Here is a 21,594-nt window from a genome sequence, read left to right as displayed (position 1 = left end):
CCAACGCAGTGGGGAAGGTCATCGTATCTGGAATCAGTCTTAAAATGACCAGGCTCTCCCCTCTATTTGCTGTGCGGTCTTGGGCCACTTTTAAAACTCAGGTAATAAACATTCTGCTCTACTCACCTCACACAGCTGCTGTGGTGAGCATGGAATAATATTAGAGTAAGAAGGAACTATAAAATCCCGTACAGATACTGTTGTTACCTTGGATAAAGCAATTCCCAGGCAGTGGAACCCGGTTTAAGATGATCGTTTTATTATTATTTTGCTCCTGGTATAGGCTAAGGCAGCTAAGAGGACCGTCGGGACCCCTGTGCCAGTAACTGTCCTCTGGTACCAAGGCAGAGAAATTACAGGGCAGCGGGTGGGGGTGGGGTTGGAGGGGGAGGCTTGCAAAGAGCTTAGCACAGAGACCCTGGCGGAAATGGGTTTAAAAACTCCGGATCCCAGATCAAACTTCGCAAGCCAATCTAGGTTCCCAGAAAAGTCTCGGCAGGGCCTTCTTTGGCGGAGGCCATGGCCGACCAATAGAAACCAATTGTGTTCTTACGGTTAAGAGCAGGTGGAGAAACGGAGCGTAAAGAATTACCTACGCCCCGGCTCAGCATTTCACCACGGTGTCAGGCGCCTAGCTTGGCCCTCCTTGCTTAACATAAATGGAAAAGAACGTGGGGGCCCAACTCCCAATCCCCTGCGCCCCAACTCCTGTCGGTTCCCGCACCACCTCCGCCACCAGCGGTGTCTCTTCTCTTCCCTCGGGAGCGTGCTCGAGGGCCGGGCGGCGGACCTTTATTGTCTGGGGAGCACCTGCCAGGTGGCGGGCCCGTGCCCTAATGTGCGCTGAGTGCCGGGCTTCACAAAGCGCGCGGGCAGCACCCCCCTCGTCTGGGAACCGCCTCGGGCCCCCGACCACATCACAAGGGAGGCGGAGAGGTAGAGAGATGAAGGGGCTCGGGGGTCAGGAGCAGGCGGCGAGGGCCAGTACGCCCTCCTCCTCCCCGCCGGCTCAGCCCCCGGGAATTAGCACGTCGAAGGAGCAGAGGCCAGACGCCGCCGGGAGGGAGCGAGACCCAGGAGCGAGGGAGGGAGGGGAGGCGAGGAGGGGCGCGGAGAAGGGGCGTGGTCAGAGCGCAAGGGGAGGGCGTTGGGAGGAGGGGCCGCTGCTCGGCGCTCACGGCTCTGGGGGCTTGGCTTTGCCGCGCTCGGTGCACTTGGGCGAGAGCAGGAACGTGGAACGGAGCTCCGATCCTAGCGCAGCCACCGCGATGAGAGGCGCCCGCGGCGCCTGGGATTTTCTCTGCGTCCTGCTCCTCCTGTTCCGCGTCCAGACAGGTGGGAGAGCGCCGCGGGACCCCCGGGCCGCGCCCCCCGCCCCGTTGTAGCCCGTGCCCCCGGGGGCTAGAACCCGCTGGGGTGGGGGGTGGTTCGTCGGCTGAGAAAACGGCCCTTCAGTGCCCGTGCTTTTCAGGCTCGGGAAGGTTCGAGGCGTTCCCGGGACTCTCCTGCGTCCTGCCTCGCTCACCTGCGCGGGGAGCCCCTACCGCTGTGGCGAGGGCGCTGAGCCAGGGGTCTTGAGGGAAGGAGGGCAGCGAGGGGGCTCAGCAGTGGGCGAGGTGCGGTCGCCGGCTGCAGGCTGCGTGCGAGTTCGGGGCTGCTTTTGTGTAGAGGGTACGGGGGGGCCGAGGCGGGCGGGTCCTGGGTCCGCACCCAGCGCGTTATCTCCGCGGTGCGAGGCGCGGCCGCCGCTTCCTTTTGTTAAAAGTTGCGCGTGTGTGACCAGCGCACTGGACGAGCAGCCCGCAGGTTCCTAGCCGCGCCGAGGGCAAAGTTGGAGAGCGTTTTCGTCGCTCTGCGCCTATGGCTTTCCAGACCGCGGGCGCTCTTTGTGGCCCAGAGCTGGGGACCGACCCTCTGCCGCCTCTCCTCGCGGCGTCCCCGGGCCCTCTGGCTAGGCGTTTAGCCCGGGGAGCGCGCGGCGTGCGGCTCTGGTGCCGGACCCCGCGAACCTAGAGGTGGAGGCTAAGGAGACAACTTGGGCAGGGCGTGTGGAAAGCAGCCGCTAGGTTGCAGACTTTTTGCCGTTGTAAATCCCATGCCAGAGGCTCGCCCCTTTCCGCCAGGGTGCCGTTTCTTTCCTGCCACGCGCCTCGGAGCGGCTGGTGGCTGCGTTTGCCGCCCGCTCCCGGAGGAGGCAGGGACAGTGCGTCCGGACGCTCAGGTCCTCCGCCCGGCCGCCTCCCGCGCCCCAACGGGATGCCCGGACAGGCTGGCGGGGCTCTGCAAGCCGCTCGAATCGGTGTCTGCGACCTGTAATTTCGGGTCCCCGTTTTCTTTGGGAATTTTGAGATTTTCAACACTCTTCCCCACGTGATAGCCACACTACTTAAGGCCCGCCTGGGGCGGGGGTGGGAGATGGAGTGGAACTTTTCTGTAAATCTTCCTTGGATCTTGAAGCTGTCGTGAAAATCCGGTTCTATCTGCGCGGGAACTTGGGTCTGAAGGTGGGGGAGGAGGAGGATTTGCGGGCTCCTGGAAGCTCTCGGTCAGATTCCTGCCCCTTCTCCCCCGCCCCCCCCTTTTTTTTCTGGGTGTCGCTGGTGCGCGAGCAAGAACAGGTCGCCCGGCTAAGCCTTGAAACCCTGCTCTCTCCCAGGTCATTTTTTGAAAAACCTTTAAGGCTATCCCGGTGATGCAAAGACAGAAAGTGAGTCTGAACTGGGATTTGAGGGCTAAACAAGGAAGCATCGCTGTGAACTGTCGTGGTATTCCATTGACCACTGGTCCATTTCCCATAAAGTCTCAAGGTGCAGCCTCCCTACTCCCGGGGCTGGAAAGGCATTGTGAGGGCTTTCCTGTGGAGGAAGGGAGGCCTCGCACCTGGATCTGGACCTTGTGAGGTGGTGGTGACAGTGGGGAGGGAGGAGGGATGATCCAGAGTGAGTGCCCGGATTCCGTGGCGGATTTGACCAGTCAAGCTTCAGATGACATATTTCGTCCTTACGTCTTTGTGCCTTGAAATGAAGGCTCAAATGCCTTGGCATTTTTAATTTCACTTAAGGTATGTGTACGGACCCAAACAGGGCGCTGGCACGACAGACCACACAGAATAACCTTTTAAAAAATTAAATGAATCCGTTGCTTCCTTCTTCCTCGTAATTATTCCTGCTCCATCCAGTAGATTTTGGGCAGAGGGAATTTTAAGGTCTGGCTCCTGGGGGGCAGTATGGTATAGTGACAGAGCCTTGAGCTGCCCTTCTGGTTCTCCTTTTCCAGCATTTATTAGCCGTGTGCCCTTGGCAGGTCGTTTAAATTCTGGAGATCCCAATTTCCTCAAGAGGATGGTGAAGCATCTTTTGGGCCCCAAATTCTCCTCTGACAGTGTTCTGAGTGTAGATAGCAATTTTTCTGAATTCTTTTCCTGATTCCTTTCTGTCTCCCTGAAATTCCTCTGCCTCCCCTGGTCACAGGGTCCACTCGTGGTATGCTGCTGGTCAGCCTCTGCCTAAAGCAGGAAATTGTGGTTTATTCTGCTCCGTTTGCCCAGTTTCCCTTTGAATTCACTCAAGGAGGCGCCATTTCTGTAGGACTCTCCATCACCACTCCCCTCAGTATTTATGACTCCTGTGCCCAGTGAGGTGAACCTGAAGGAAATAGTGAATCATACCTTTCCCCTTTGTTCCTGCAGGTGTGAGGTCGAAGTCATACCCAGCAGCTGGCCCTGGGACATTTTGGATCTTATCCTGTTGGGAATAATATGATGGTCTTGTAAAGTCCAGAAAAGTCATTTAGCCCCATTCTGGTCTTTCCCACTCATCCACAGATTTTTTTCCTTAGGACTTGATAAATTATGTATGCTGTGTTATTGCAACACATTTTCTGATGCGCCTTAAATTTTACTTTGTGTGTTGTACATAGTTGTTCTTTATTCGGAGCTGGGCCAGGCCCATGCTGGGTGGTTGTGGGGGTGGTGCTTTATACTTGGTATTTCTAGTCCTTCCAACAAACCCTGGCGGTGGGGGTAGTACTGTTGCCATCCCTACCATTTTATAGCTGGAGAAACTGGCTGAGGATTAGTCAGTTACCAAATTAATGCGTGGTGAAGCCTGACATTAGCCCCACATATATGCCCAACTGTGTATCCATTCACATGCCTTAACAGAATCAGGTGTGTGATTCATTGGAAACTATGCAATGAACACATATTTATATGTCAGGGTATTGTTGGAGGTGCTGGGACTACAGGATGGTCAAAGTCATTACCTTCCAAATTTTGGTTAAGAAAAAAAAATCCAGAATTGCCTGTCTTAGGATGTCTGAGGTAGTGTTCTCAGTTTGAAGAGAAGTATTCACTGGGAAGGGGACTCATTAAATTCTGCTTCCCTGGGGAGCGTGTAGGCAATGGACCCTGGGCAAGAAGGCTGTAAGTTTTAGCTGTCCCATTCCAAAGGCCCTCAGAAATGAGGATAAGCTGTCTCTAAGGTGATGGTGGAAATCAGTTGATCTTTTTCCCCCATCCCCCACTCCAGAAAATTAAAAAGAAAAATGCTCTCAGCATTATTACATACTTGTGGCATACTTGTGTAAGAACAGACCCCCAAGGAATGAGTTAATACTGCTGGTCATTTAGGGACAGATGTTGTGGTGATGAATTTTGCTGCTGTTGTTGACGGCTGCTAGAAGTTACCCTTAGGATTTTGACTCATTTCCTCAAGTCTTTCCCCCCCAGCTGATGAAAGAAGGACACCAGGAAATGAGCCGTGGTGTCCAGGTGGAATTTTTGAAGCTGGCCTTGCAGGACGGGAACCCCTTAAAGGCAGTGGTCAAGGCCGCAGCCGCCTTTGCTCCAGAATGCATTTAGTTGAACGGTGGGCGGACGCGCTGGGACAAGGGAAGGGCTTTATTTTGCCGCATTCATGTGTGGTTGACTTTCAGAATAAGGGATTGAAAGACATGGGAAGGGGTCTTAAATATGCAACATTTTATAGGTGGCTTCTGTAACTTGAATGGGTAGTGCATGAGTTTGAAGCCGGAGGGAGGAGTGCCTCCCCAGGAGTAAGCGGAGGTACAAGTGTGAGTCTCTTCAAACTGAGAACACTACCCCAATCTTTGTTGAAAGGGAGGGGACTTGGAGAAGTCTGGCCTAGTCCCTCTGATTTTGGACGTTTGGCACCAGAGACCGCTCATCTTTTGATTTCAGCTCTAAATAAGTAGAGCGGGGTTACTGGCTGATAGCCCATCTATGCATTTGTTGTCCCCCCGCCACCCCCTCGCCCCATGCTTTTTAAGAAAACATCCAGGCCATACTTAAAAATCTGGAGAATTTATGTCAAGATCTCCATTTGTCTGTTCTCTTGAAGAACTGAGAACTCTGTCCCTTTCGATCGACCTGTGGTGTTTAGGAGGCCCTAAGAAATAATGCTCTCCAGCCAGCCCTTAATGTGTAGACATTTAGCCTTAGGCCCTGGTGAGTGTAGATGGGACCACATAGGTACCTGGTGGACAGAGCACAGGCCCAAGGAGGGACTACAGCCTTGTATCAGTCTGCTGGCTTTGTGGCTGACACCTCTGGGGCCTTGGAGCAAGTCGTTTGCCCTGCTGAGTTTACTTTTTCCATCTTAGTTTCAGATGTGTGAGTTTGGCAAATTCCTTAACCATTCTGTGCCATCCTGTGCCAGTAAATGTGTTTCTACCTGGAGAGTTTTTAGAATGGTGATGCCTGGCACGCTTTCTAGTACAAGCTCCGTACAAGTCTGTCATGATTATTATCTGTAAAATAGGAATTCTTGTTATGCCTAGCATGGAAATCATGCACACTCTAATATGGTGGGTTGTCCTGCAAATCAGAAAGGGATTTTTGTACAGACGCCCTGGCCCAGGGTCTGGGATGGGCACCTGATGAGCCAGTGAGCTTTGTGAGTATGTAGAATGTGACTTTCGCTTTGCCACCTTTGTGTGCAGGTATCAGTAAGTGCTAACACGAAGGCTTTTAACGTGAAATAAACTTTCATTTTTGTTGTGCGTTTTTGATAGTTTTTGACCTAACAGTTGGGAATCACTGCTCCGAGACTGAACAGATCTTGGACCTCCCCCCTCCCCCCAAGAAAGACAAGTAACCCAGCCCATTTCTCCAGTGCAAACAGTCACATCAGCGGACTCTTCCATTCATCTTACGCTTTAGCTTTTGTGCTTACATTTTGGTTTCTGCACACTTTGTGCCTCCTTTTCTGACAGCTAGGTTTTCAACACTTGCAAGCTTTAAGCTAAATTGTTATCCAGGGTGGAGGGCATCAGAGGTAAGACCTTGGGCTCTGAAAGGGACAACCTGGGTTTTTACCCAGTTGGACCCCTTGCCAGCTGTCCGCTCTGGGAGAAAACGCTTCCTCCCTGGAAGCTTCAGTTCTTCATGTGTGACCCAGGGATGGTGGCATGGGCTCCCAAAAGGAGTAAATGAAATTATCCACGTAATGTCCCTATCATGGTGTCCCTCATGGGGACAGCATGGGGACTCCACAACAGGGCGATTTTATGTTCCTCTTTCAGCTTTGTCTCTTAGAAAAAAAAAAATTGGAAATGGATTAAAATCAGATTATATAGAGTGGTGGGTGTTTGTTTTTTAGTAGTACTATGAAATGTATACATTTAATGTCTAGTTTTTTTTTCCTTTTTTTTTTTTTTCCTTAAATCTACTGTTAGTGGCAGTGCATTGTTCTCTCCCTGGTTCTTTGTTTCACTGTATATTTTGCACATTTCGGTGAATACAGATTTCTGGATGAAAGTTGAGGAGGGAAAAATGGCCCTTTTCTCAAGGTGGCCCAGTAAGAGTAGCTCACATGGAGTTTAGGAACCCTATTACCTTGTAAAGTGGCATTGATGTCACCATAAGAGTGAGGGCCTTTTCTGTGACTGCCTCCCCTCGGAGTGAGGGACCAGGCTGACCTTGGCCATTGCCCCAGGCTAGGCATGCAAAGGAGCTTGGTATATATGAACGTCTCCTGTGCTCTAGGACTTGTACAGCGCTTTGAACATAGTAAATGCTCAGTAAACTTTTCAGAAAGAGTCGAAGGAAGATCTATCAATCCCCAGGACTTGGTCCTTGCCAGCACTGCAGGTATGGGCAAGAGGTCAGGGAGGGATGGACTAAGAGCACAGCCTCTGATTTAAAGCGAATTTGGCATCAAATGGAGTGCTAAGTACTCAGGTGGGATTTCAGAGAAGAGGAATTTATGTCTTTGTGGGCAGATGATAGAGATACAGAGATCAGTAGAGGTGTCCAGATAGAAGATAATATCTGAGGTTAATTTCTGTGTGTTAGAGGGTAGAGGGTCTCCAGTAGAGGCTTCCGTTGGAAGCAAGCTGTTGGAACAGGGAATAAGACTTAAGATCTTATTTGAGGATTGTCGGGTCTTTCAGGTGGTGTGATGGTTGCACTGGATAGGGAATTGGAAGGGAAGGGGCTGGGGAGGTGGGCTCTTTGATTAGCCTCAGGGAACATTGGAGGGAGGGCATATCTAGTGTTGAGTTGTGTCCAGATTCTGAAAAGAGCTTGGAGGTCAGGGCTAAGGTGAACCCCACCCAGGAGTGGCTCTCTGGGATTTGCTGACTAAGCCCAGGTGGCTCACTCCACCATTCCATCCAGTCCCCAACCTGCCCCGAAAACTTGGACACCCCCTTGCTGTGGGTAACCGAGACTGAGGGAGGAGTATACACATGCACGTGTGTGTTTACATTTCAGTAAAATATACATAACATTTACTATCTTCATCATTTTGAGGTGTACAGTTCAGTAGTGTTAAGAACACTCACGTTGTCGTGCAACCCATCTCCAGAACACTTTCCATCTTGCGAAACAAACTCTGAGCCCATTAAACACTCACTCCCTATTCGCCCTCCCCCAGCCCCTGGCAACCATCATGCTCTTTTCTGTATTTATGAATTTGACTACTCTAGGGACTTCATAGAAATGGAATCCTTGAGTATTTGTCCTTGTGACTGGCTTGTTTCACTTTGCATAACGTCTTCAGGGTTCATCCATGTTGTAACATATGTTAGAATTTCTTTCCTTTTTAGGGAGGGAATGTATGGCTGTGTGTATGTGTGTATGCATATGCATATGCACATGTGTTAATTTATACCATATTTTGTTTATCCGTTCATCCATCAATGGACACTGCCTGGGTTGCTTCCCCCTTTTGGCTGTTCTGAATAATGCTGCTGTGAACACGGCTGTGCAGATATCTGTGGGAGAGTTTCTCAGGGGCCTTGTTCAGGACGGTCAGGCTCATGGCTGAGCTATGTGTTGATGGGGAGTTGGGCAGAGGGGCGCTCAGACTCTACATGGCGTCTGGGTGAAAAGATGAGGGCCTGGGTGTGAGGGTGCGTGCTCTAGAAAGAAGGGAGAACTCATGGGAGACAGGAAGATAAAGGTGGTTGACTTCATTAACTTGGCAAATTCACAGGCATATTGGGTGTATCAGGCATGGGTGAGATTGAGGGGACGAGGGGAGCGGGTGTTCCCACAGGCCTGCGTAACTGGGAGGACTGGTGGTACTGTGAAATAAATGGAAAATAAAGCTAGAGGAGGAACCCATCGTTTGAGGGGTGGAATAGGGTATCAGCCTCTGTTGTGGTTATTTATTGACTGTTTATGGGCTGCGTTTATTTGAAACTCAATTTCGCAGACATGATGGTAGATACAAATGAGATTCTTCATAGGGTCAGGTCCATATAAGGGCAAAGCTACACCCCAGAAGTCACCAGAATGTGGCTGTGTAGTATCAAGGGTAGGATATGGGGATTTTAAAAGAATTGTGTGTTGTGTATCAGTCATAAAATGAAAAGTAAATTTTCATGAAAAGGAAGATAATTCTGCATTTATTCTCTGCATTAAGCCGTTTTTAAAGGATGTTCATTGGCTTTCTTAGAGAACAGAATGGGCATTGTGGGTGTGAGGGAGGACAGAGTTGATTAAAGCTTTGGCAAATAGGCCCTTTGCAGGCAACATGAAGAAATTGGATTTATTAAGCTGGAGAAGATAAGATGAGGAAGTTTTAGAGAATGACAGTCTCCAAATATTTGTAATATGTGAGTGAGGAATGGGACAAAATGAGAGCAGTTTAAATTGCCCCACAAGAAAATGTGAGGGTTTTTTTTTTTTTTTTTTTTTTTAGGGAAAATTCTTTGATTGGAGGCTTGGAAAGTACTTTATTGCATTCCCAGAACTAATTGTAGGGTCTTTGCTGCAAGTATGAGGAAAGCCAAATACTGTCATTTTGAATGGTTAGGTCCTGCTTACCTCAGCTGGTCTGATGACCCTTTCAGGGCTTATCTGAAACCTTTTCTAAATAAAATACGTAGCCATTTTCCCTTCTCCCCAGCCTGGGCTTTGGGCAGAGTGTATCTCTAAATTCTGGTTCAACTCTAACACGATCCACCACTCTTCACAGTTTTGGGCTGTACTGGAAATAGCCAGTAAAGAACCCACAGCTTGAACATGGGTTATTGATCTGCTGGGGGCCGGGGGTTTCTGGCCACAGAATGGATGGTCACGGTGTGATTACGTAAGGCGAATGCCAAGGTGAGAGACACAAAAGAAGTTTCGAGGTCTAGAGGCATGTGTCCTTGATCATAATTAACCCTAAGGACGATCGTGCCCTGGCATCCCCCAACTGGCTGATGATTTCTCGAGAATGCCAGCCGTGCCCCACGTGGGCCGAGAAATCTGTTCAGGGTGAAGGAAGTCCTTTTCCCTTGATTACTCCGGTGGACTGGTAGATTGTCCGCTCTGTGGCTTACCCACCGCGCTGACTTCCCTTCCCACCTGCCTGTTCCCTTTGGTCACTTCATGGTCATAGCTCAATGGCACATACCAGATCAGCCCGCCGGCCTGTAGGGGAGAGTGGTGGAAATGCGATTGCAGTCCAACAGCTTCTAGTTGATGGCGCCGCCTCACTTGTCCTGTTGAAAATGTGTCTGGGATGTGATCCCTGCCTTTATGAAGGAGGCTGGGAGCTATGGGAAGATAAGGGCTGGGGTCCATGCTCATGTAATAGGATTTGTAATAAGATTTAAATAACAGTCCTGGTCCAGAAGCCAAGATGCATATTCATTACCATTGAATTAGAGGAATAGGCATAATTTCTAGAGGAGAGAGGCCGATGCAGAGGAAGAACTTGGGCCCGAGTTAAATCTGGGTTCAGGAATTGGGTAAAGGTGCGAATCTGAAAGGAAAGGGTTTCCATTAGCCGGAAGACTCCCATGGAAAGAATCTTTTTTTTTTTTTTTTTTTTTAATATTTTACTTATTTATTTGACAGACAGAGATCACAAGTAGGCAGAGAGGCAGGCAGAGAGAGAGAGAGAGAGAGAGAGAGAGAGAGAAAGGGAAGCAGGCTCCCTGCTGAGCAGAGAGCCCAATTCGGTGCTCGATCCCAGGACCTTGGGATCATGACCTGAGCCGAAGGCAGAGGCTTAACCCACTGAGCCACCCAGGTGCCCCCCCATGGAAAGAATCTACTGGAAGATGAGTTAGGGTAATTTCTTGGGATTTTTTTTTTTTTTTTTAATTCGTCAGTAATTGCAGTATTTCCTACGGTGCCATATGTGAGGAGACATTTGTTAAGTGTAATCTGGTCAAGTAGTTACTTACTCAGAGAAATTAACTTTAAAAAATGGAAAAGTGCAGATCGCACTTTCACATGTATTACACATAACGTATGTACAAGCCAGTCCAGGGCAAGGCCACAGACCCGCACTTCCAGTTGCTGTTAAGTCCAGGCTAATTACCCTCCCCCACCTTCCTACCTCCTCACCGCTAGCCAAGATTGCAGATTTCGATGGCTCAACATCCAGAAGTGGCAGTAGATGATTTTTGGTTCTTATTAGCAGATTTTAAATATTTAGTAAAATGATAATCCAGGCATACGTAGCTGTCTGCATAAATCCATTCGTTTTTTAAAAAACAAAACTACTCCCAAAAAACCAGCAATGAGCCAAACCTCCCAACCTTGATAAGAAGGGTCCTGAATATTTTAGGATATTGTGAGATTTTGCCCTGGATTCACCAGCCCTGCATTAGAGGGCGATGAGAAGGGAATTAGGGACACTGGTTACTGCTCTCCCCAAAGCAGTGATCCTTGGGTGGGCAGGTGACTCTTTGTGGGAGGAGAAGTCAATCACTTCAAGAAAAGGTGTGTGGTAGCACGCAAAACAGGGGAGAGCCTTGTTCCTAACCAAGTGGTAACAAAATAATAGGGAAAATGAAAAGAATGAGAAACTCTTACTAACTCCTTTTCTTGTATCTTTAAGTTCCTGAGTGAGGCAAAATATCTAGCTTCCTTTGGATTTATCCCAGGTGACTCAGGTTATTTCAAAGGGTGTTTATAAAAATTCCTCAAAACAATCCTGGGCTGCCAGTAATTTACGTAGGATGTCCTACGTAGGCCACAGGATTGCTTAGCAGAGGTAGAGCAGGGGAGGTCTTTAGCACAAAGAACTTTGGAAATTATTTGGTGTGTCTTTTTATTGGAAGGAGGTATTTATAGAAAGGGATCTACTACAGATTTGGCTTCTGGGGAAAACACTGGTGATTTTAGATGTGTCATGGGGGGTGCATTGGCTCTCTGTTACTCTGCTTGGCTAGTGCTCATTTGGGAGAAAACAAGAACATGTTTTAAAAAATGGAGAATTATTCTACTTGGAAAGACTACGGGTACTTTTAAAGTGACTCGGTTTTGGGGTTTGTAAAATGTCTTAAATGCATTTCCATTCTCATTTTCACGGATTTCTTTTTTAATGGGCAACGCTGAGCCTGTGTACCTTGGGAAGATCCTCATTTTAAGAAATGGCCTGGGAGAACCACATGGAAGGGTCATTAGGCTTTTTGTCCTCATTAAATTAAACCTAGATTCTTCATTCAGAATACATCATTTGAATAGCCTCTTGTGGCAATGTTTTTTTCTACTTATCATAGTATCTTCGGGATATTTACTGCAGGCAAATAGTAGACACGTTTCTAGCTCAACCAAAATACAGCACTTTAGTAAAAAGAACCCCCCCTTTTGCTTTTTAAAATAAACTAGCATATGTAGAAGGGTTTATGAATTTTTTAGTAGATCTGAATGTGTAGCCTAATTTACATTTCTGCATTTTCAAGGGATATTATTTAAAATGATCACCTTAGCTCGAGAACGACTGCCTTCTGAAGAGAGGCTGGCCAAGGGAGTGGATGCTGGAGGGCGAAGGCGGTGGCCAGTTGGGAGGTGAGGACAGCCCAGCCCCAGGTGTAGCCGGCTTCTAGCTCCCTACCGGAAATCTGGAACAGTAGCTCTGGCCATCAGACTGTAATGCTTAAGTCTCACAGCTTCATTCTCTTGGTCCCTCCAAGTATCTTTTAAACTGACCTTACAGAGCAGGAATTCACAGATTTGTTCATAAATAATTATGAAATCATTGGGGGAGGGGGGTATAGCAGTGAACACACCAAGCAAAAATCTCCGTCATCTTGGGGCTTCTGTTCCAGTGCATTCTTTTTGTCTCATGAGCCCAGGCCCACAAAGAGCCCAGAAAGAAAAAGAAGAAAGCCCAGGGTCTCTCATAGAAAGCAGCTTAATTTAGATTTATTTCAGTTCTGCATTATGGTCAATTAAGGAAGGAAGCAGAGAAAGGTGAGGTTTCTCAGATGGTCAGTGGGGACTAGGTTCATGGGGAAGGAGAGGGCCAGAGAAGGCAAACCAGATCAGGGCAAGAAGAGAGACTGGGAAGGGGGAAGGGGGGCCAGGGGCCGACTCAGTGGGAGCTTTTGAAGATAAGTTGTTGGTCCCTTGAGTGCTGTCTGCCCTGGGAAGGGCTGAGCCCTCACTGCTGTCTCAGCTTTTCCCCTTCCCAGTGTGACAGAGGGACAGCAGTCCAGAGTGGTGGGCCACTTGAGCAGGGGTTCCTGGAAGGACCCACCAGAGGGGGTTGAATCAAGTCTGTGTGTGACATGGGGGAGCACAGACGGGTGTCTTGGCTTTCCGGACTTCACGGAGCTTTCCCTGTGCTACAGTGCCTTGTCAGTCTGGAGGCTTGGAATCCTTTTCTCAGAACGTACCAGAATGCTTTTTCACAGCTGAGAGAGATGCTTAGGGGTCCAGTCTGTTCTTCAGGATGTCTCCAAGGACTAGAGGGTCTTCACCTTTTTAAATTCATTCTTTCCTTGCTAAAATCAGACTGTCCTGGGTCTAATAATAACTACGCTTCCCTGATGGCACTTTGCATCTGACTTCAGGCCGTTCAGCTGCTGACGGGTTTTCTGAGCATCGTGGCCCACTCTCCTGTTACTGTAGGTGGCCTAGTGGTGGGTGGGGGGGCGGTGACAGCAGCTTGGCTTCATCTGATTTTCTGCGTCTTGGCCCGAGAGTGGCCTTTCCAAGGTCCATGAAATGATAAGCTCTCTAGTTTCAAATCAAGGACACCCCAAATGAAAATTGACCCTGTTGAACTCCTGAGGACTGGAAAGGTCCTTCTCCATCAGCTATTGGGCATCGAGTAGGACTCTTTGCTGACTTTGGAATTGTTAGTGTTGATCCTCAGGAAGAAATACAAGGTGCAGACAGTCTGGCGGTGGAGAGTGGTACCCCTTTGATTTGTGGCCAAGAAGGCATGGCCCTGGTGACCACAGCTTTGGCGGAAGGCCTTAAAGATTCCTCAGGGGCTTGGTAGGATGTCCGCTAACAATTTTGACCAAATGACCAGCTTTAGGTATATAGGTGTGGGTACCAAAGTAATGATGGACTCAGTTGCTGTAATATACTTGCTCCAGGTTTGACAAAAGACTAGTGTTTGTAAATCTGAGAATTCTTGTCCGGTGTGGTCATCATTGGTTAGTACCGACTCTTTAGGGTGAGAATTTCAGGGCATAGTTTATTTATTTTTATTTTTATTTTTTAAAAAGATGTATTTATTTATTTGACAGAGAGAGAGAGAGAGAGAAGGAGATCACAAGTAGGCAGAGAGGCAGGCAGGCAGGCAGAGAGGGGGGGAAGCAGGCTCCCTGCCGAGCAGAGAGCCCGATGCGGGGCTTGAGACCATGACCTGAGCCGAAGACAGAGGCTTAACCCACTGAGCCACCCAGGCTCCCCTCAGGGCCTAGTTTAAATAGACCCTGTTTAAGTTTGCTATCAGTTCATTAGAGAAGGGTTTAAAAAAAAAATAGTAGGAGGCCTGAACTTTTAGATTATTCCTTGGGTTGTTTGAAAACCTAGTAGTAGCCATTTTATTTTAAGATGGAGCAATTGAGGGGCATGTGGGTTCATCTGTTGTTTAGTGTTCAGCTCTTGGTTTTGGCTCAGGGTGGTGAGATCAGTCCTGTGTCGGGCCCCGTGCTCATCCCGTAATCAGGGAGTCTGTTTGAGATTCTCTCCCTCTGCACACCCCTCCTCCCTGCCCCCTGTTCCAGCATGTGCGCGCGCGCACACACACACACACACACTCTCTCTCTCTCTTCTCAAAATAAATAAATATTAAAAGATAGAGCAGTTGAACCTCACATTAACTTTAAATAAATTATAGAGGTGCCTGGGTAGGTCAGTTGGCTAAGTGCCCAGCCCTTAATTTTGGGCTGGGGTCATGATCTCAGGGTCATGAGATCGAGCTTCCCTTCAGAGCCTGCTTAAGATTCTCCTCTCCTTCCCTCAAACCCCCTCCCACACACTCACTCACTCACTCTCTTTCTCTTAAAAAGATAAACTGTGTCTATCTAAATACATCAATCATGGGGACATTTCAGACATAGGTAATAGTCCCATGCACCTTCCTATATCCGTCATCCAGCTTCAACAGTGGGATCAACAACCAGACTTTCTGCTTTATCTCTGTCCCCTTCATTCCCCTGTTGTTTTGAAGCCTATCTCCTGCATCGTGGAATTTCATCTATAGATGTTTTCAGTGTATAGCTTTAAAATACAAAGATTCCCTTCCCCTACACATGATAATGCCAGTGTCACAGCCTTCTAAGTCAGTATAATTCTACAATGTTGTTGATTATCTCGTGTTCATATTTTCCCCACTGAAATAGAAGAAATATGAAAATATTTAAATACACACACACACACACACACACACACACAAATATGTACACATTTGATAGAATCCAAATGAGATTCCCATATTGAGTTTGGTTGATGTGGTCTTTAAGTCATTTCTTATTTATTATAGGTCCTCTTCCCCCATTTTTGTTGAAGAAACTAGTGCTTGTCCTGTGCAATTTTTCACAGTCTGGGTTCTGCTGATTCTGCTGATTGCATTCCTGTGGTGATGGCTCACATGCTCTCTGGTCCCTGTATTTCCAGTAAATTTGTGATTTAGAGGTTTGGTCAGACACAGGTTTGATCCACCCCCCCCCCCCAACAAGACTACTTAATATTTGGTATATTGTTCGGTTACTGTCCTTTTTCGGTGTATTCCTTTGAATACTGGCAAAGATTTGTAATTTTTTCACTCTGCTGGTTGCTTTTATCCTGATACCTTTTTATAATACCCTTGTTTTTCTCTTTTATAATATACCCTTGTACCCTACCTTGTATGGGAGGGTACCATTTTCTTTTGGCTTCCTACTGTGAATAACATTTAAAATTAGCTAGGGGGCACCAGGGTGGCTCAGTTGGTAAAGCGTCTGCCTTGGGCTTAGTTTATGGTCCCAGAGTCCTGAGATCGGGCCCTGTGTCAGGCTCCTTGCTCAGGGGAGCCTGCTTCTCCTTCTCCCTCTGCCTACCACTCCCCTTGCTTGAACTGTCTTTCTCTGTCAGATAAATAAATAAAATCTTAAAAAAAAAAAAAGAAATTGGCTAGGAGCCTGTTCTGTTCTTTCTTCTTCTTCCCCTCACCCTCCCAGGCTTGGCATTTGAAGCAATATCCTTTCACCCCAGTTACATCTATACAGTCGGTGAGCATACGCTCCTTTTCGGCTACTCCTCCCTCCCCTAATTTTACTGATAGCTATACTAAAATTGCTTTATCAGGATATATTGTGGGGCACCTGGGTGGCTCAGTGGGTTAAGCCTGTCTTCAGCTCGGGTCATGATCTCAGGGTCCTGGGATTGAGCCCCACATCGGGCTCTCTGCTCAGCAGGGAGCCTGCTTCCATCCACTGCCTGCCTGCCTCTCTGCCTACTTGTGATCTCTGCCTGTCAAATAAATAAATAAAATCTTAAAAAAAAAAAAAGAATATATCGTAACCCTATATTCTGCTGTGTCCTTTGTTACCCATCTTTGTCCTACTAGCCAATACACGTTTAATGCTGGTCACTGGTGTTTATGTCCTGTCTTTCCTGGCAGGTTGGTTTTCTGAGGCTTGTCCTCTGCTCGATGCGTTAGGAAGTGCTCACGGGGAGTATTTCCTGAATTACATGTTCATAACAGCTCGTCTGTCGCCTTTATACTTCAAAGTCAGGTTGGCTGATATAAAATCCTTGGCTCATCTTTCCTTTGCTCAAGTCTCTTTAATATTTTATGGTACTGTCTTTTGCCATAGAGTGTTGTCAAAGTCTGCTGACAATCTGATTCTCTTTTCCTCACGTTTAACTTGGTACGTTTGCCTCGCTAGCCAGATGAATGTGTTTTACTTTTACTCTTTGAAGTCCATTCGTAGTTCACAGTGCTGGCTGCCCTGTGTTGCTTTTTCTAGGGAGATGATATGCCGCGTAAATATGGAATCACCCAAGAAGGTCTTCTTGTCGCATAGCTTTCGCTGTGTGCCCTGTTCTTTGTCTCTGGCTTCAGGACCTCCCGTTAGGTGTGTGTTAGATCTTCTTTGCTTGTCTTCTGTGTTGATCACTTTCTCCCAAATCCTTTGGGTGTCTTCATAATTTCTGTGAATTAAAATATTTTGTTCTCGGGGCGCCTGGGTGGCTCAGTGGGTTAAAGCCTCTGCCTTCGGCTCGGGTCATGATCCCAGTGTCCTGGGATCGAGCCCTACATCGGGCTCTCTGCTCCGCGGGGAGCCTACTTCCTCCTCTCTCTCTCTCCGCCTGCCTCTCTCTGCCTGCTTGTGATCTCTGTCAAATGAATAAATAAAATCTTTAAAAAAAAATATTTTATTCTCCATTTTCCAGTTTTTTTTTAAGGCAACGTTTGTTTTATTTGCTCTTTGTGTGTGTGTGTGTGTGTGTGTGTGTGTGTGTTTGTCACCCTTCATTTCTGAAATGATTTTCTTCCCTTTATGTCTAATTCTTTTTTTTTTTAAAGATTTTATTTATTTGAGAGAGAAAGAGTGTGAGAGCACAAGCAGGGGGAATAGCAGAGGGAGAGGGAGAAAGCAGGCTTGATGCGGGGCTCAGTCCCAGGAACCTGAGATCATGACCTGAGCCAAAGGCAGCTGCTTAACCAACTGAGCCACTCAGGTGGCCCCTTTTTATGTCTAATTCTTTTCTTAGTTCTTTACCTTCTTTACCTCAAAACTTCCATTTTCTCCAATCATCTGATTTCTGGTTTATGTGGTTCTTTATAGCTTGATTTAATTTCTTTTAGCTTGTTTTGAAATGCTGGGTTGGAGTTTACATCTGTTTTCTTTCTTTCTGGCATGATTTTATTGTCTAGATTAGGGATGTCATTCTGCTCCATGTTTTTTCTTTAAATAACTATTTGGAATTCAGCTGTGGTTCTTCTCTGTTGCTCACTATGAGTTTTCCTGTACTTTTTTTGTAGGGCCAGAACAGCTTTTGTAGTTTCACAGTTCTAGAGTACCTCTTATGTGGTTTTCATGGAGTGGTGTGTGGACTCTACTTTTCGGCAGTCTAAGGTCTTCCATTTTTGGTTCCCATTCTCACCTGCCCACCCCAACCTCTGCCCTCGTTTTGCACATCTCAGATTCATCCCCATCAGTTTTCCCCTCCCTATGAGGCTTTCTCCTCTCTTGTTCATTCTTAAAAATCAGACCTTCCCCAACACAGAACATTCCAGCACTTAGACATACATGGGTCACAATTCCCCCTGCACTTACTGGTGAAATAGGAACCTGCAAAGCCATCTACCAGTTTGCGTGGGCCTTCTCAGAATGGCGCTCTGCCACTGAAGATGTAATGGCAGTTCTGGAAACTATTGGTTGTCCTCATCTGCTCATATATAGGGTTCATGGGAATACGTTACCACCTGGTTCTGTTGTAGATGCTGTTCTTGGGTTTTTTGTCCTGCTCTATTTGTCTGTTGTTATGGTTGGGGTGGGTACCGATAATTAGGCTGCTTCCACTGTCAGAATCTGCATAGACTTTTTTTTAAAGATTTTTTGTATTTATTTGAGAGAGAGCATGAGTGGAAGGTGGCGCGAAGAGCCGACTCCCCACTGAGTAGGAAGCCTAATGTGGGATTCAACCCCGAGACCCCGGGGTCATGACCTGAGCTGAAGGCTCAACCAACTGAGCCACCCAGGTGCCCCTACGTAGACTTTTTAAATTAGATTTGTAAACTTTCGGTCTACCAAATTGGGATCAAAGCCACAAAGTCTTGAAATGTCACTGGTAGCTGACTTAAAAAATAATTTTCTTTCAAAATAAGTTATTGAAAATGGGTTGTAGAGAGAACAGTTAGTGGTTGTAGCCATCTGAAAACTGGAACTGAACCCTTTATGGTCTATCTGGCATTAACTTTATAAGCTTCTTTATGGCAAAATGTAATGGTTGCAATCATCAGAGTACCAGGAAGCTTCTCTCTGACCTCTTGTTTCTGAGGGAAATGTGTAAGAAGTGACAAGCTTTTGCCATTGTTTGGTGTAATATTCCTTGAGTTCTGAAGGAGAGAATGCTATTTTATGGTTTTAAAAGCATTAAGCCACTTTAGTACTTTTAATACCATCTAATAAAGATAAAATCATTACTTAATTAGGTGCATTTTTCACTTTCAGCTTTTTTTCTCCCATGAAAAATTTGCATATCTTTAATTATAGTCATTTGAAAAAAATGTTGTTAGGGCTTGACATAATATTAATTTAGATTTCCAAAAATACTAAATTTCTTTCCTCCAACTTGAGTTTCCTTCAGTTGGCCATTGTTTTAAATTACCTACTAGAAGGTTACAGTTTTAGAATCGGCCTCTTTATCCCCCCTGCTTTTCAGGATAGCCAGTATTCTAAAATCATATAAGGAAGGAGTAAAACTTTCTCAATGGAAATATTGGAAACTTTAAAAGAAAATTCTGGGAAACAGAGTAAGATCAGTTCAGACATTCCCTCTTATTTTCTACGAAGAGATGAGAAGAAATCGTTTTGAAAACAGAGCTGGTCATTAAGAATTCTTTGCGAAAGGGTAGCAAGCTTAATGTGTTGTTTTAAGTCAATGTCACCCAAGAAGAATTAAGGGAAAAGTGAGCACTCATTAAGCAAATTGACCAGCAAGTGTTCTGATGAATGTCGCAACAAATTTGAATAAACTAATTTTGTCCATTAGTGTGCTTTTAGACCAATGTGATTGTTTTGCTCTAATTATTTTTTATTTTGCTTATTCAAATGTAGAATGACTGCAGAATTAACTATAGCAGCAATTTTCTGAGTAGCAGTTTAGAAAATCGGTGGATGGTATCTGACTCCTCACCAAGCCACGTCTGTTATGTGATTGGGCCACGTGCAAGAACATGGACCGTCTTGGGAGAGAGGCCTGTTCTGTTTGCTGTTTCTCACCCACTGCGCATGGGAGCTCGAGCGCCGCGTTGGATCCGCAGCGGCCGTGGGCTCAGGCTCTGGGCCCTCAGATGGAGTGCACCAGATTGAAGTCTGATGTGCTGCAGAAGTTGTATTTGCCACCCAGTGTCACTATTCTGGAGTCCTTTAGCTGTGACTGGTGAATTCTGCAACATTTCCCACTTCTAAAGCTTGGGGATTCGAGAAATCTGTGCCCGAGTGGCTGCCAAAGCTTGTCAGGGGGACCCAGTGCGAGGCCGATTTCTAGGTGTAAAAGCCAGGCAGATTTGCTCACTCAAGAAAATCTGTTTTGTGTAGGTTTGCTTTGACTTCCAAGATACAGAGACTGATAGAATCTTTATTTCTTTTCTTTATTCTTTTCTCCTCTCTTCCCTTTCCTTTCCTTTTCCTTTCCTTCCTTTCTTTTTTCTTTTCTCTCTCTCTCTCTTTTTTGTTTTGTTTTGTTTGGTTTTTGCTGTACTGTTGCCATGGGTTTCTTTCAGTAGCTGATGGTCTTGTTGGGGATGGGGAGTAACTGCTTCTCCTGTGTGGTCCTGGACCACATCACCTGGGGCTTCTCAGAAATGCAGACTCTCCTTCCCCACCCCAGCCCCACTGAAATGGGAAGCTCGGAGCAGGGCCCAGCGGGGTCCATTTTAACAGCTTTCCAGATGACCCGGGTCCAGGCTGAACTTTGCCAACCAATCGTGTTCCAGTCACTGGGGCCTGTCGCAGTCAGGGCAGTGGTCATTGAGAAGTTTGAGCTCCTGTGGCCTCTTGACTGGCGGGACCAGGGTGCAATTCTCAGTTCTCTTTCTGTTGCATTAAAAAGATAGATATGAATTTCGGTTAGTCCAGACAGGAAAACAGACGATCGCTGTGCTGTAGAGGCTGCAAGGGGCCTTCAGAACACGTGCCTGTGCCTGGGGGTGGGGGTGGGGGTGGCCCTGCTAGAGGTGGTATTATATTATATTTCTTTTCTTTTTTGAAGATTTTATTTATCTATTTTAGAGAGAGTGTGTGCGAGCGGGGAGAGGAAGAGGGAAAAAGGACCTGAAGCAGATTCCCCACTCAGTAGAGCCTCATGTGGGCTTGACCCCAGGACCCTGAAGTCATGACCTGAACTGAAACCAAGAGTCAGACGCATAACCCACCGAGCCACCCAGGCGCCCTGAGTGGTATTTTGGAAGGACAGATACAATCGTGTCCCTCTCTGATTCAGTCCAGGCAGGTCCCACCCCAGGCATTCAGAGTCTCCGTCGCATCTCTGTTTCGCACACAGCACCAGCCGTATCCTTGGTTGGCACGGCTCTCGTCACTCCTTATAGGTGTCCTGCCCCTTCGCCTGGTGGCTTCTAAAGGAGCTGCCCCTCTGCCCGCATCCCGTCCACAGGGACTGTCGTGTGGAACCCCCCACTTCAGAACCCCAACTGGTGTTGCCTTTGTGATTCTTTTCGGAATGATCAAAATTCAGTGAGGGGGATAGACCTTGCTTATTTCCTTGCTGCCCAAGGGCCTGGCGAGGAGCAAGCATTTAGTAAATATTTTTAGATAGATGAATAAATGGATTGGGGAGGGCAGTCCCCTTTTTATCTCTGGGTCATAGGGCTGCTTAATGTATACAGTTGGAGAGAGATGTCACCTAGTAAGTTTTACTTACAGTCTCAGTTGCTACCACCATCCAGTCCTACCACTGGAAGGGCCAGCCCCTTGCCCAGGGGCAGTAGAGTCTTGTAACCCAAATTCTAATTTGGGGTCTGGGTTTTGGGACACCCAAGAGAAGGTCTTGAGTATTACTACTCCAGGGTATGGAAAAGGAGAGAAATCCTCTAAACTTGGAGATGTTCATAATACCAGTGCCAGAAGCCAGCAGCTGAAGTGGTAAAGGTGGCCCCTGAGAAATTTTCAGGGAAATGACCCTTGTCCCTCCCCTGTCCCCTCAGAGCTTCC

General features: G+C 47.2%; 1 protein-coding gene across 4 annotated transcripts in view; it reads left to right on the top strand.

The window, feature by feature from the left end:
• The first annotated feature begins 1,185 nt into the window (after positions 1-1,185).
• The window catches only part of KIT (KIT proto-oncogene, receptor tyrosine kinase), an 82,078-nt gene continuing 61,669 nt past the window's right edge, over positions 1,186-21,594 (top strand). For 2 of the 4 annotated variants that reach the window (XM_032851451.1, XM_032851433.1), the window contains exon 1: positions 1,186-1,335. In XM_032851451.1, the coding sequence (XP_032707342.1) occupies positions 1,269-1,335 (67 nt within the window). In that variant the 5' untranslated portion in view covers positions 1,186-1,268. The remainder of the gene's footprint in view (positions 1,336-21,594) is intronic. The other 2 variants (XM_032851456.1, XM_032851442.1) reach the window with 1 other exon arrangement.

This window comes from Lontra canadensis, unplaced genomic scaffold (assembly GCF_010015895.1).
Source record: "Lontra canadensis isolate GAN:19392208 unplaced genomic scaffold, GSC_riverotter_1.0 scaffold1, whole genome shotgun sequence".
Lineage (NCBI taxonomy): Eukaryota > Metazoa > Chordata > Mammalia > Carnivora > Mustelidae > Lontra > Lontra canadensis.
Note: the sequence above shows the minus strand (reverse complement) of the source record. Positions and strands in the feature narration are given on the sequence as shown.